Below are 14,246 nucleotides of genomic sequence, written 5' to 3'. Positions count from 1 at the left end.
AACATTGGCTTATTTAAACTAGTACGGAGAGATGTTGAAGCAAATAAACAAGATCATATTTGATTTCACAATTATTTGTGTTCAATAACCATACATGTAAACAAACCAAAACCTTGAAATGACATAAATCAGCGCCAAGATATTCGATCGAAAAGTCCAACCAGCAGCAAAGGCAGGTGCAAGTGATATTCATCAAATTTGCTAAAGAAAAAAAGAAGAAAAAACAAAAAAACATAAAATTTTCTAATTAATTTTAATTTTAATAAACGCTCCAAGGTGCTTTAATGAACAGTTTTTACTGTTGGAGGCGCCATCACGTTCTGTATCATTTTTTTCTTTTGAAGAACTTGTTCATAGTTGGCAGCTATCACGAATGGGCAGCTGTCAAGTCGCTTCAATGACACACAACTGCCACCATATGTGGCAAGTGTATTAAAACTGTATGAAAACAAAAATGTATGAAAACATCGTCCATCGTATACAGAATCAGCTACTTTCCAGTCCAGTATTTATCATCTATTTTGGCTTTAAGAATCCAAGTCAAGATATGTTCCTTCCAAACCAGGACACTGGTGATTGAATCGTCCTGAGATGATTTGTTAAGAACACGCATGGATCCATATGCTGCGTTCCAGAATTGGACCGGTAAATCCCCGGCGGTTCTATTTCAACCCTGAGTGAAATAAACAGCCAGAACTCACGGTGATGTGACCTGACAAGCAGCACCTTCATCTGAAACGACTCTGAAAGGCGAACTGAATCTCATTTACTTTAAAAGGAAGTGAATCCTTCAACATCGGCCTTTTGACAGGCGGTCAGAGAGACGTGGGCCGAGAGATTAGCTGTGAGCCGGGAAAAAGTGAGGAGCAGAACAGAAGGAAATAAAGAGCACAGCACCAGAGGGAAATGCAGTCGGGACAGAATGTGGAGAGAAGTTCACTAGCAGGAGAGGAGAAGGAAAATGAGAAGAGGGATTAAAGTGACGGAGGAAATTTGAGGGGAAGTGTAAAGAAGCGGACCTGGCTCCCCCGGGCACCGGGAAGAGAGAAACAATAAGGAAGAGATGGATTGCAATATTTTCAAGGAGCCTCTGGCTTCAAATGGAGGAGAGAATAAAGCTTTTGGGGCAAAAGAGAAAACAGCCGGCTGCTTCCTTCATCGTCGTCATCTCTCTGAGGGGGAGCCAGAAGTTTGACCATCATTGCCTTCAACTCCTCTCACAGACAGTCTCTCTAAGCCCAGCTGACTAATGCTCAGAGCTTCTGAGGCCCTTTGAAAACGGCTTCCTGTTTAAGCAGAGACAGATCAACATGTTTGAGCTGAGAAGTGAAGTCCCACATTGCACAGCTGATCCTGGACATCACCATTAGCTGGATTAGCCACATGTAAGGAAAATGCTCAACTTGTGATCAGCAGCTTCTCTCTGAAGCTTTGGAACCAAAGCACTTTCATGACAGGATGAGTGTGCTGAGAGTGATAAAACTGCAATACTTGATACTTGATCCTATATCCTGTCCAGGCACCAACTGGACCACAATGTGACTACCAGCGGGTCTAGACTACTGCACCTTGTAGGTAGACCTCAGCCGCCTGGCACCACTCCTCTTGTGAGTCGGGAAGCGTAGCCTGCTAAATCAGGGGTTCTTAACCTTTTTGATTGAATACAACTGATTCATTACTCTTGATTTTAGTTGTGATTAATAACCATAGTTAATCTACTAAGACGTAAACAAACATTTTTTCAAGCCTTGTGAAATGACATGAAACCATGTGATCATCATCACAAAGATATGCCATAGCTAAGTCCAACCAGCAGCAGAACCAGGTGCAAGTCACATTCATCAAATTTACTAAAGAAAAAAGAAAAAAATGTACACTTGATGCAAACTGTTGAGGCCGACATCACTTTCTTTATCATTTTATCTTTTCAAGAACTTCTCCATAGTTGGTGACTATCACAGATTTGCAGCTGTCAAGTCAGTTCAGAGACACACTACTGCCACCATATGTGGCTCAAACTGAGCGTCTTGCGGCCCAAAGGTGTAAAACAAAAAACTTTTAACGGCCCTCTAGGGGGCGCTTGCGGCCCAACCATGGGCCCCGGCCCTGTGGTTAAGAATCACTGTGCTAAACGACATGTGATGAGGGCGTGAATGTGGCCGCCATCCATCATGACCAAAGCTGATAACCGCCGGTGGCCAGTGCAGATGTAGACGAGTTTTTAACTTTAGCTTATCTCTTCCTGGGAAAAGCAGCAACCTACAAGGACGAGTTGAAAAGATTCTCCTGAATTATCAAGTGTTGTATCAGAGAACCTGAGGTGAATGTTCGATCAGCATCACGCTGCGATGATTTGACTTTCTTCTGCTTTCGCATTCTCCGAGGACACAGCGGGGCGGGCCCAGCGGAGTGTCATCGATCATCTGCGGGAGGGAAGGAGAGCAGGTCCGCCCCATGGAGCGCTCGCACCATCAAGACTGACACTTGGCTGGACACGCGGTGTTCAATAACCATTAAGTGGACAGCTGCCGTCGCTTCCTGCTACATTGTTGTTGACAGAGCTGAGGCTGGTTCACGCCTCTCTTTGACTTTAACTGGTCGAGGTGAGAACAGGGGCGACACTGAGAATGACAACAGTCTGATCATGATCCGAATAGAGAGTGATACTTGGCGGGGAAGCAGCAGCGACACAAGTTGTATCTCAGCATGAGCACAGGTGAAAGTGCGGGTTGAGAACATCCAGAGACAAACGGACCAAGCTGAAGGTGAAGCGTGTGTGTGTGTGTGAGGCTTTACACATTTCCCAAATTTAAAGTCAGGAACCGGAACTCACCCCACTAGTCTCCTCTTGTCGGTACTGCCTCCAGTTGTGTCCCGTGTCGCTGAACATCAGCAGATATGACGTCAGCCAATCTGAGCTGCCGTAGCGTCCCTGAGTGGCGACCGCCGTGATTGTTGTTCTCCCGCCGAGGTCGACTTCTAACCACTGATGGGTGTCGGAGGCGAGGGGAGACCAGCCGCCTGCTCCTGGACACAAGAAAGACATTCAACAGAGTTTTAGAAGTACAGTCGACAAAACCTGTCCTTCTGAGGAAAAGTTCTGGTGTCAGTCAAAAGGAAGATGAGTGGCTGGTACTGAACGTCTTGAGTTTACCTGTGACACAGCGGAAATGCTGTGTGGAGTAAAACAGAGGCCTCAGATTCAGAGGACAGGAGGTGCTGACAGTGGAGTGTAAGAGAAAAGCAGTCATCAGCTCGCGAGTCATTTACGCCTCCGTGGTGAAAAGTGGTCGGTTCTGATCCGAAACTTAGGAATTCCCAAAAGCTATTATTCCCTCCACTGACCGCTGTGTCCGGCGACAGGAGGGAAGGAGAGTCTGACCTCTTAAACGTCTGACCAGCAGGGCGAAAATGGAGCCATTAGAATGTGGCGCCAAACGCCGCGGCGAAGATTCAGCGTGTCCATCTCGCCAGTATAATTGAGAATAATGTAATTACGGTGAAATGTTCTGTCAAACTTGTCACTTCCTATCACACAGTAGTGTTCCGGCTCAGTGAGGGAACTGGGGGTTAATGGAGGTCAGGAGTTTGATGGGAGAAGTATGAAAGTGAAGGAAATCCAGTGACATCACTGGAGACAGGTGAGACCATCATGGTGAACTGCAGCTAACCACCAAATTAAAATGACTCAGAAGATCAGGCCCAGGAGTGAAGTGAAAGACATTATTCACTTCTTCTCAATCAACACCACCATCAGATTTCCACAGCAAAACTTCTCTCTGCATCGAGTCCCTCAGCAAACAGATGTGAAGTCAGTACCAGGCAGGAAAAGACCGGCACTAGCAGCCAGAGGAATAGTCGAGAAAGACAAGTGCGGGGACCAAGCTGAAGGGGCAGAGAAGCAGCTGAAGAGACGTGCGACAGACAGACAGTGGTGATGCGTGGCGGGCCCAAGTGGAGCACTGGGCATTTGCATGATAATGCAGAGTCTGGAGGGTAATTTCATCCACCTGATAACGTGTCAGTCGGACAGCACGTCCAACAGCAAACTAATGGCTCCAGAGCTGCGCTGACAGCAGCGGCGAGCGGCGGAACGATCTCGGCAGGTGAGGAGAGGACGGCGCTTTTCCATTTTTACAAATGACACACAGCAAGAGACAACTGCTGAGGCGGGAGAAACCATCTTATTTTAAGGTTGTTGTGGGTGTGAGAGATAACATAAAGCTGAGATCATCTTAGGTGCTGGTGCTTCTTTGTCCGTTGCAATACTGGTAAAGTCCAGGAAGATTTAGGAATTCATCAATCAATCACTTTCGGCCAATTCACTCTCATCAAAATTTCACCCACTATAACAGCAGACAGAGTCATTCATCATTAGTGTGGCAGAGTCGGCATCGATATCAGATCAATAATAGCCGGATTAAATCAATATCTAGATTTCTGTGGTCAAAGTAACCTCCTCTGAAGGCCCCTCTTTCACTGGGGGCCCCATCACTCTACAGCAGCCCGTTGGAGAAATCAAGACAAATAAGAAGCACTGAGACACAGGACAGTTTTCAAGTGCTATTGAAGATGTACAGAACCAAAAAAGGGTTTTAACAAAACTCGTAGCTCAAACTATTTACTTGGGCATTAGGCGGACACCCTAAACTCCAACACATGAAAAAATGGAAGCCCTCCAGCACTCAAAACCGGACGCCCTGTTTCCTCAGCAGGACGCCCAAAATGTATTATTAGCGCCTGTATAATGCCCAACTGGTAGTGTCATCTCACTGGTTTACATTAAAATTATGTTTGTGCCTGGTAATGTGTCCGGAGGAAGTGGTGTTAGCTGCAGGGTCAGGGGTTGGGGGCAGGGTTTTGGATGCCCTGTTTCAAAATCCTAGCTAAAAGTCTGTTTCTGAAGGAACATTAGCGCTTCTTATTCATGCAAACAGGTAATAGAGTTGTTAAATTCTAAATCTCTGTTCCCAGAAAGAAATTCAGTTAAAAAGCTCTGTGTTTACTTGGTATTGGAATAACAAACCAAAATTTGGAGCATCGCCCGCCCAGCCAGTGGGAGTTTCAGAAAGATCAGGAGCATGTGAGGACAGGAAAACAGGCAGCCTCTGGCTCAGCTTGTTTTTCATCTCCAGAGTTACACAGAGTTCAAGGCAGCTCCTGCTGTTCTCTTAACAAACTTGTTCCAGGTTGGAGAATCACAGTCTCCAACTGAGAAACTCACCGGGTGTTTACTGGCGAAGAGTTAATAACTTTAATTAAACGAGAACGCGCTGCAGATTATATCTGCAGAAGTTGAACTGTGACCTCACAAATGTGCTAATTAAAAACGTCTTTGGCTTTTCAAATCAAACCTTTTTCGGGGATTTATCTTTCCGCCACAATTATTATTTCCTTATTCAACTCTGTAATTACTGTTTGACACTGATGGCTATCGCCGCTGCGGATAGAAACTGTTTTAACACGCACACTTCTGTCACGTCGGGCAAAATGAGTTTCTACTGATGAACATGAAAACCTGCAGATGGAGAGAACCCAGCGACGATAACGGAACAGAAGGTGCAGAAGGTCAGGAGACAGACAGGCAAATGAAGATAAATGGAAAGAGAAAGGAATTTTGGCAAAGAGAGCAAGAACAAAAGAAACTGCTCCGTCACTCGGCCAGATTTCCCACCAGGCTTCCACCCGACAGAACTTTCTAGTCAAACAAAGCATAAATATTCAATCTGCGCTTCACATAGGAAGTTTATTCTTGACTGTACCAGAACAACAACATCCAATATGTTCCTGGATCCCTGATTAAATCCTGAGTATGGATTTATTGTGCGGGTGGCGTTCCAGAACTCTCTGCTCATTAAGTAGGTAAATGAATTGAGATTGAAGCGGCTCCTTAGAGAGAGAGCGCAGGCGGTGCGGCGTCTTGCAAACAGAGGCGGCTGGAGATGGAAATAAGATGGATTCATTTATTCATCAATTTCTGCGGCGAGCACCTGGAATATCTGATCCTGCTGAGGGAGGGTGCGCCAGAGGGTGCGGATCGCCTGACTGATAAACCAAACGTGAGATTGTTGCAGCTGGATACGTCTTGAAAGGCGCTGAGGAGGCCGATGAACGACCCCACGACCTTCACTGTTCACAAGAAGAACGTGTTTCACGACGAAAAAACGAGGTGGTTTCTGGATAGCTGTAAGTTTTGAGCCAGTGAGTTTCTCCAGAAAAACACCAAGTAATTTGGGGAGAACTTTGCAAAAGCATGAAGGACGTAGTGTCAGGTTCTCCTCTAACACAGAGTTGTAATAAGCTGGATTCAAGCCGGGGACCTTCCTGCCGAGCCTCTTTCTAAGACTAGTTTTATTTCCCGCTCTTAACTTCCGCCTGGCTGGTTTGCTGTAATTTACAAAATGGAAAACAAATGACAGCGATGAGTCCTCTGTAACATCAGGCTCCCGCTTCCTTCCTGGGCGGCGAAAAGCAGATTAAAGTCATCCCGCATGATTCCTGCTTTGATGTGGAGATAAAGCGAGCCAGTGCGTTCCCCGAAGAATCCTCTCAGCGAGCCAACATCTACGTTTTGTCAAAGCCGCACGTCAGAAATCACAACAAGGCCCCCCGTTGAGTGTTTGTCTGCACAACAAATCAGGTTCATCTTGCTGCCAACACCCAGCATCCTCTTCTCCGCTGAGACAGAGCGGACTCTATGTATGTTGATGCCATTATAGCCAGTTATTTCTGTCTTCGCCGAACTTTCTAAATCCCAGCACACTCTGCATTTTGTCGTCATGTTCTCTGGCGTCCAACACATTCGCTGGTGTGTGATAATCGAGAAACATAAATGGTGTTAGACAGAAGTGCGGCAAGAAGGTCACTAGTTTCACAAGCAGCTGTAACAGTTTAAACAAGATAAGCTGCTGCGTATAAATAAGCAAATGAAACACAGCAAGCTCCAGTAGCTCGCTGTGCTTGTAGATCACATCAGGTTAAGGAGTGGGATGCTGAGTTCAGGGCCATTAGAAGTGTGAACACATGAATAAAACAGATGTCAGAGCCATGCGACTCTGGAACACACACCAAGACACGTGACAAGTATAGATGCTTCCCTGAAGGACAACATGCTGCGTGTGAGAGAGCAGGAAACTAAGTCGAAGCTGTGCAGTGACCAGTGCATTGTCCAGCCTGTCGGTGTTTGTGAGCAGATAAGCAGTTTGAACTTTAAACAGTCAACTGTATACTGTGTACTGTGTGCTCACCTTCTCTCCGGTTGAGTTTGGCGAAGCTGGGACCATGGCTGCTGGACAGCTGGGAGGAGCTTCGGAAAGCTGAGGGAGGCAGGTTGGACACAAGGGCGCTGTCGCACACTGCTGCCAAACAGAGAGCAATGAGAGTGTCAAAGACACGTGGAGAAAGATTATCATGTAACGCTGGCTGTTCATGTTGGCGAGATGCAAGTCAAGGCACTGAATATCCTGACGCAGCCTCATTGGTTCCTCTCTTCATCTCCAACATTCTCGGTCTCACAAGGTCACAAGGTCTCTCATCCTCAGATGAGAGACACAACTGTCAGAATGCAAATCCAGGTATGCAGTAAACAGCATGTCGCATCAACTTTGCCATCAGAAAACAGTACCACCGCACTCCCTCCGTGTCGGCTCTCACCCTGAATGACACCGCAACATTTGTGAGTGCAAACCGCAGGGCCAGCAGCTCCAGCGAGCATCGTAAACAAGGGAAAAGTGAATTTGGAGGCTGGATGTAAACAGAGCCCGACATTCCTCTTCAGCAATCGGCGAGTGGTTCCTAACAGCAGGTGCGGCAAACAACTCAACCTCTTGGCTGGAGTAGCAACAATTTTGTGCTTTAAAAGTTGTTGAGTTGAAGCGTCGCATCTCGATCGACCGTGAAAGCAGTCGGAGTGGGTGTTTGAAGGCGATGATGGAATTTAAAAACTCAAAGATACATCAAACTGCTGCTTCAGGCACTGGAACAACTTACCAACCAGGTTGAATTACCCCAAATTAAAATGTGAATTTAAACACCATGCTAATGGCTACATAAGTAAAGAGAAGTTGGTGGCTCAGACAAGCCGCGACACACACAAACAGCATGAGCTTCTGCAGGACGACACAGAGAGAGAGAGAGAGTGAGAGAGGGCGGACGGTAACACTCTTTCAGTGCAGCTCTCGCTAACTGACATTCCCACCGTCTGCGGCGGTTTAATGGATGTTGTTCTCACCAGCGAGTCAAGAGCCAATTACTGTGATTCACGCTGGAGTTCGATCTCGACCCACAACTCAACAACAAGTCTTTAACTTTGATTACTCTGTCAGTGCTACTGTGCTTCATCTCGACAGCTCTTGGTCTCTGTCTGCCATGTGCCGCACGTCCAGCACGCTCGGATGACTCCGCAGTTTAAGCAGAATTGCTGCGTCATTGTAAACCAGCCGCACTGATAAACACAGGGGGAAGTTAACTTGCAAAAGACTGAACAACTACAGGAGGCTTTTTTTTCATGGAGGCAATGCACTCTCTGGTGGGTGGAGGTCGCACGTGCCATTGGGAAACATACTTTTTTGTCGTACTAGAATATATCGTAATTACATATCCAGTTTTTAAATATCAGGCAAATTGATGCACTTTAAGTCTTTTCTGTTACAGAGAAAAACAATGTTAATAAAGTTATTCTTCATTGGAAGTTGAGCTATGTTACTTGTTGTTCGCTGTTATACAACAGTGTACTTATGATAATTTTATAGACAAATGATACTATTTACAGAGGCAGCGGAGAGTTGGAGGGGTGCGCGAAATGTTTACTTCTACCTCAGGGGGGTGCAACAAAATATAATTGAGAAGTACTGCTTTAGTATTAACTTACTTGTCCCTAATTTCCAGACAACTTACTCAACTCCAACAGTTGAGTCAGTGAAAACAAATCTGAAATTCAATTCAGTCATCCTCAGTTCTGCTCTCTGAATAATGCGTTAGGGATAATTAGTTGTGCTGAAACGGTCCAGGAGAGGCAGAGCCCTCAGGGGGATGAGATTTGCATTCAAAAAATGTCGCACAACCTAAAAAACTGAAGAGTTCTGGCATTTAAGAATCGTCTGAGTGTGACCGGCGAAGCAAAACACAGACAGCTGAGAGGAAAACAGTGGTGCAGCCGCTGAACCACAAAAGTGACCCTGTCGGTGTTGGACTGAGACAGTCTGACAAGTTCCTCCTCGGAATAACACAACTGCTCCTGTGTGTTTCGTCAACTCTGACATCAGCCTTTTGTTCACCAGTTCGGTGAAGACAAAAAGCTTGACAGAGGTGCATTAGAAAATCTCTCCTTCACACCTGTTCTGGTTCGTGGTTCTGTCGGCAATCACAGACCGAGTCTGTGAGTCAGTGCACACCTGAGCGTGAGGGTGGTCCAGCCCAGGTCAGGGATGACATCCAGCATCATGGGGTCTGATTCATCAGTGCGGGAACAAAGGAGATGGACTGAACGTCTTTGGCTATGAGGACCCTATCTGTGTTGAAGAAAGAGCTGAGCCAAAAGACAAAGCTCTGCACAATACGGAGGACTCTACTCTCACCTGTGGTCACCAGTTTTGCAGCGACAGGAAGAACAAGAGGATGGCTGGATGGATGGCTGGATGGATGGATGGACGGACAGACGGAGGTATGACGGACATACAAATGGATGAATGGATGGATGGATGGATGATGATGATGGATGATGGATGAATAGGTGATGATGGATGGATGGATGGATGGATGGATGATGATGGATGGATGATGGATGAATAGGTGATGATGGATGGATGGATGGACAGACGGATGTATGACGGACATACAAATGGATGAATGGAAGGATGGATGATGATGGATGGATGGGTGATGATGGATGGATGTAAGGACAGACAGATGGATTAAATAATGAATGGATGGATGGATTGACAGATGAATGGATGGATGGATGGATGGAAGGATGAATGAATGAATGGATGGATGGATTGACAGACGAATGGATGGATGGATGATGGATGAAAGGATGAATGAATGAATGGATGGATGGACGGACAGACAAATGAATGGATGGATGGATGGATGGATGGATGGATGGATGAATGAATGAATGAATGGATGGATGGACTGATCTCCACCTCAGTCTTCTATAACGTGAAGACTGCTCATCTCTACTGGCATCCGATTTAAAGGTGCTGATCTCCATCAGGGCAAGTTCACACTCTGATCCCGAGCCATAAACGGAAACACATCACCTGCATACAAACAGATCATGGCCAATGATATCATGAGTGGAATATGTTCTCTATCCTCCAGTGGTTTGATGAAGATGTTACCTGACGTGTGTTATCTCAGCCTCACCCCACTCCCCGCCTCTGGCTGGAAATGAATCTGACAAAGGCAGCACCTGCCGCTGCTCGCTGCTAACAAGAAGAATATTTGTTCTTCATGTCACTAGCGCTGTCCAGCTGTCAATCCCAGCAGCCGTCAGCCGACTGCGGGTGATTAATTTTTGATGCGCAGCAGTGATCCACGTGTCACAGCCTCCGCACACACACACACACACACAACTTCTGCAGCAAAATCTGCCTCTGCATTTGAAAGGACGCGGCAATCAGCGGGATGATTGTGTCTCATGGCGGCGGTGTGGGAGGCTGAGTGGGAGACAAATGAAGTGATCTGAGAAGCGACAAGCCCCATCAGAGCAGCTTTTCATCTCTACACTCCTGGGGTTACATCACACACCGGCAACACAACTGCTGAGGATTTTCACTTCACAAACACAAACAATGCGCCCAAAATATTCCGTCTGAAATCCAACATGGGTTCTGAGGCGACGCCGCAGGGCGAGCTGCCGCCGCGGCGGGGAGGTGATCAGGACGTATCAGCGCCTCACGCGCTGCGTCGGGTAAATAATGTGGATTTACTGCCTGAAATGTTTCCCCAACACCGAGCAGCAAACGATCACGTCTCCGAGGAGAGAAAACAAAAAGTGCCACGCGGGGTAATTTGGTTCTGTCATTCAAATAAAACACGCCACAAAAGGCCTTTCACTCCGTTCAAGCAAATCTAATTTATTTCAGAAATTAAACACCAAATTGGACGCTCGGGATTCATAAAAATGAACGTCTCTGCCGTGCACCAGAAGGGAAAGTATTTTTATGCAAATGAGTCTCTTTAGAAGAAGAATAGGAACCATTGTGGGACAATGACTTTACTGACATCAGGGTGTTTCCAGGGACGGACTGAAACCATGAATGTGCTTTATATTCCACATGATTTTATATTTATGAAAGATTGTCACGACTTATAAGACGGACTTTCACCTCTGTCAGCTCTCTTTTTCCCCTCCAGAATTGACTTATTGATAGCAAAGACTTGCTTTCTCACAACTACTCACTGTTGCTGCTTCAGTACTCAGCGTTCACTCTCCTTCAGCAGCAGACTTTGTCGTTCATTTCACATTTATTGCTTTAGATTATTCTAGCAATGTAATGTCGCCTAGCCTCTTCCAGCTGTTTTGCCAGCAGGGCATCATCCAAGAATGAAAATGAGACGCCCTGATTTTAGGCAGAAAACCCTGTTTTTTCCACGGCAACTTCCATGAGTCTTATCAAAAATGGTTTCCACTGAAAGCTAGTGAAGCGATGACCCCAGAAGCATGCTGCTTCCTGCTATAAAACTTCATCAAAAACAAGAGACCAAAGACAGAAAAATTGGATGTTGTGACAAAGGCACCCCTGCCTCCAACAGTGTGTGTGTGTCTCTCAGTTCTCAAGTGCTCTTCAAGCAGTTCTCAGCAGATAATTTGATGTTCTCCATCTTTCCTCGGCTGTTTAGGGACTTCCCAGAAGCCAAGCGCAGGATTGCCAACGACGTTAACTAGCTGAGGAAGATTGTCAGTCCTTTCTAAAATTCTGACGGTCGCAGCTGTGGAATTGACTCTGAAGGAGCCAAATCAGAGCTACACTGAGCAGCAACCCAAAATGCGGCTCATTAAAAGACACAAAACTTCACCAACACACGACGACACTCACATTCGTCTTGAACAAAAACACATCTGCTTAAAACAATAACTTTTTCAAACGACATTTTGCGCAACGACTGACGCGTCACTTGCACTTTTCAAAAGTGACTTCATACACATCTGTTGACAATTTGGAGTGAGGCTGAACACATGAGCTTTCCAAGCAGGATTCAAACCGACAACCTTCACGCTTTGGCCACTTGTCAAACACATCAATCAGGAGCCAACACTTGTACTTCCATCAACCGGCTGTATTCTACACTACAACCACTTGATGGTGCCTGAGATACACAGAGTCACATTCCTGACATTTGTCTACCAGATCATTTCACACTTCACTCTCACATAAAGAAGCTGGCAGCACGACGAACGAGCCAGCGAGAGCTCCTGCCGGTGAAAGGCAGCGAGGCGATCATCAACAAAACGTGCCAGAAAACATAATAAGCTGCACGTCAACAACCATTTGTCTCAGAGAGGTCAAACACAGATGCTCTGAGAGCTGAAGCCCGATGTCATCGCCATCATCAGCATGTCACTATTTTTAGTCACCCCAACGCTCTAAGGGCTCGGCGGGGTTTGAGGGAACATGCAAACACGCCCCTGGAAAACCAACAGGGGTGAAATTGAAGACTTGGTGGAAAATGTCAGAGCAGAAACGATTAGCTCGACACTTTCTTATCATCCCTGCTTGCCTCCCTCATCCCTTTACTCACACTGATCGCTCTCTCTTCGGCCGCAGCCGTTCATCCGTCCTCCCACTTTCCTCCTCCCTCGTTGCTCATTTCGGTCCCCTATCTCTTTCTCCTCCCGCTCTCTGCCTCCTGCTTCATCTCATGAGTTAAATCACCGCGGAAATGTGAGGTGGTGTGTCTTGAAAGCAGATAGACGCCGTACACAACTCTGAGGCTGCTGGGCTAGAAAATGGGAAAAGAAATGGAAGATGCTGCAGAAACACTGAAGACATTCCACCTCAAACTCACACGTGAGGGAGCCCTCATGCTAGAACCGTCACTAAGACATCTTTGTCAGCGAGATCCGATCAGTCCTGGATCATATAGGTCAGTGAGAGATTCCATAACAACAAGACATTTAACTACAAGAATTAGTTGTTCACTGCTCCCTCTAGTGTCATGAGCAAGATGGCAGTCAACATGTGCGGTTGTTTGGTCATGTTTCTTCAGGAAAAACCTGCTGAGACAAGGACCAGAGCCCCCGTCTCTCCAGAAACCTCCTCCACCTGTCCTGGCAGCATACCACTACTCCAAGTCTCTCCTGGATCACTGAGCTTCTATCCCTAAGCAGATCATTCGGTTAAAAAAAGCTGGTGACAAGAGGTGGGAGTAGAACTTTACCAGTCAATGGAAAGCTTTGCCTTCTGGCTCAGCTCTTTCTTTGTCACAGGTGACTGAAGACGCTACACTACTGTCAATCTCCATTCCTCACTCATAAAATCTTAAAAACGTAGAAAATTCAAATTAATGTTATATAACGTTACTGTATAAAAGTTGGAACTCCAGCATGTAAAACATGGAAAGTTATATTGTTTAAGGACTGTTTTCTTAACTTCTATTTAAGACATTTGAGCTGCTCAAAACAAACGTTTTGAAATCAATATAACCGAACTGCCTCAAAACGTCCCCTGTAGTCAACCTGGTTCTCCCCAGGGATTTTTTTCTGAGTATAAGAAGTCCCTCCCCCTAAGATGATGTTGATGCGCTGTGATGTTGGCTTGGTCAACGTTGCATGAACGCAGGGTTAATCAGCACTTACATAACACATGTGCAGGGTCAAAGCCTGAGCACCATGTTACATTAGCCAAACAGTCTGAACACAGAGACGCAAGTGAGGACGGATGAGCAGGAAACACGAGGAAGATGGGACGGACGAGTGCGTAATGACTGAGGAGAGGTAGCGTGTCACACTTAACTACACATTGATAAAAAAATCAGAAAACGCCCCCAAAAATCAATTGAAACCAAAGAAACAAAACAGAGATGTTGATGGGTTTGTCAGTAGGGGCCGCTCCAACTGAAGGAGATTCCTGCTCTCACAAAGGAAAGAATAACACTGTGGCTGAAGAGGAGTGATTTCCAACCATAGAGTCGGGGGCCATGGTTGGGTCGCGAGTGCCCCGCTAAAGGTTTTTTTGTTTTACACCTTTGAGCTGAGAGACGCTCAGCTTTAATACATTAGCCACATATGGTGGCAGTAG

The 14,246-nt window shown here is 46.1% G+C and overlaps 1 protein-coding gene across 4 annotated transcripts in view; it reads right to left on the bottom strand.

Annotated features, from left to right (window-relative positions):
- LOC128769186 (contactin-associated protein-like 4) overlaps positions 1-14,246 on the bottom strand; it is a 43,607-nt gene that overhangs the window by 22,921 nt on the left and 6,440 nt on the right. For 3 of the 4 annotated variants that reach the window (XR_008416363.1, XM_053882595.1, XM_053882596.1), the window contains 2 exons: positions 7,248-7,358; positions 2,834-3,027 (listed from right to left, as the gene is read on the bottom strand). Coding sequence is in view for 3 of the 4 variants with exons in the window: in XM_053882595.1 (XP_053738570.1) it covers positions 2,834-3,027; positions 7,248-7,358 (305 nt within the window). In the remaining variant the exon portion in view is untranslated. The remainder of the gene's footprint in view (positions 1-2,833; positions 3,028-7,247; positions 7,359-14,246) is intronic. The other variant, XM_053882598.1, reaches the window with a different exon arrangement.

This window comes from Synchiropus splendidus, chromosome 13 (genome assembly GCF_027744825.2).
Source record: "Synchiropus splendidus isolate RoL2022-P1 chromosome 13, RoL_Sspl_1.0, whole genome shotgun sequence".
NCBI classification, from domain to species: Eukaryota; Metazoa; Chordata; class Actinopteri; order Syngnathiformes; family Callionymidae; genus Synchiropus; species Synchiropus splendidus.
The sequence above is the reverse complement of the archived record's forward strand: the minus strand, read 5'-3'. Positions and strand labels throughout refer to the sequence as shown.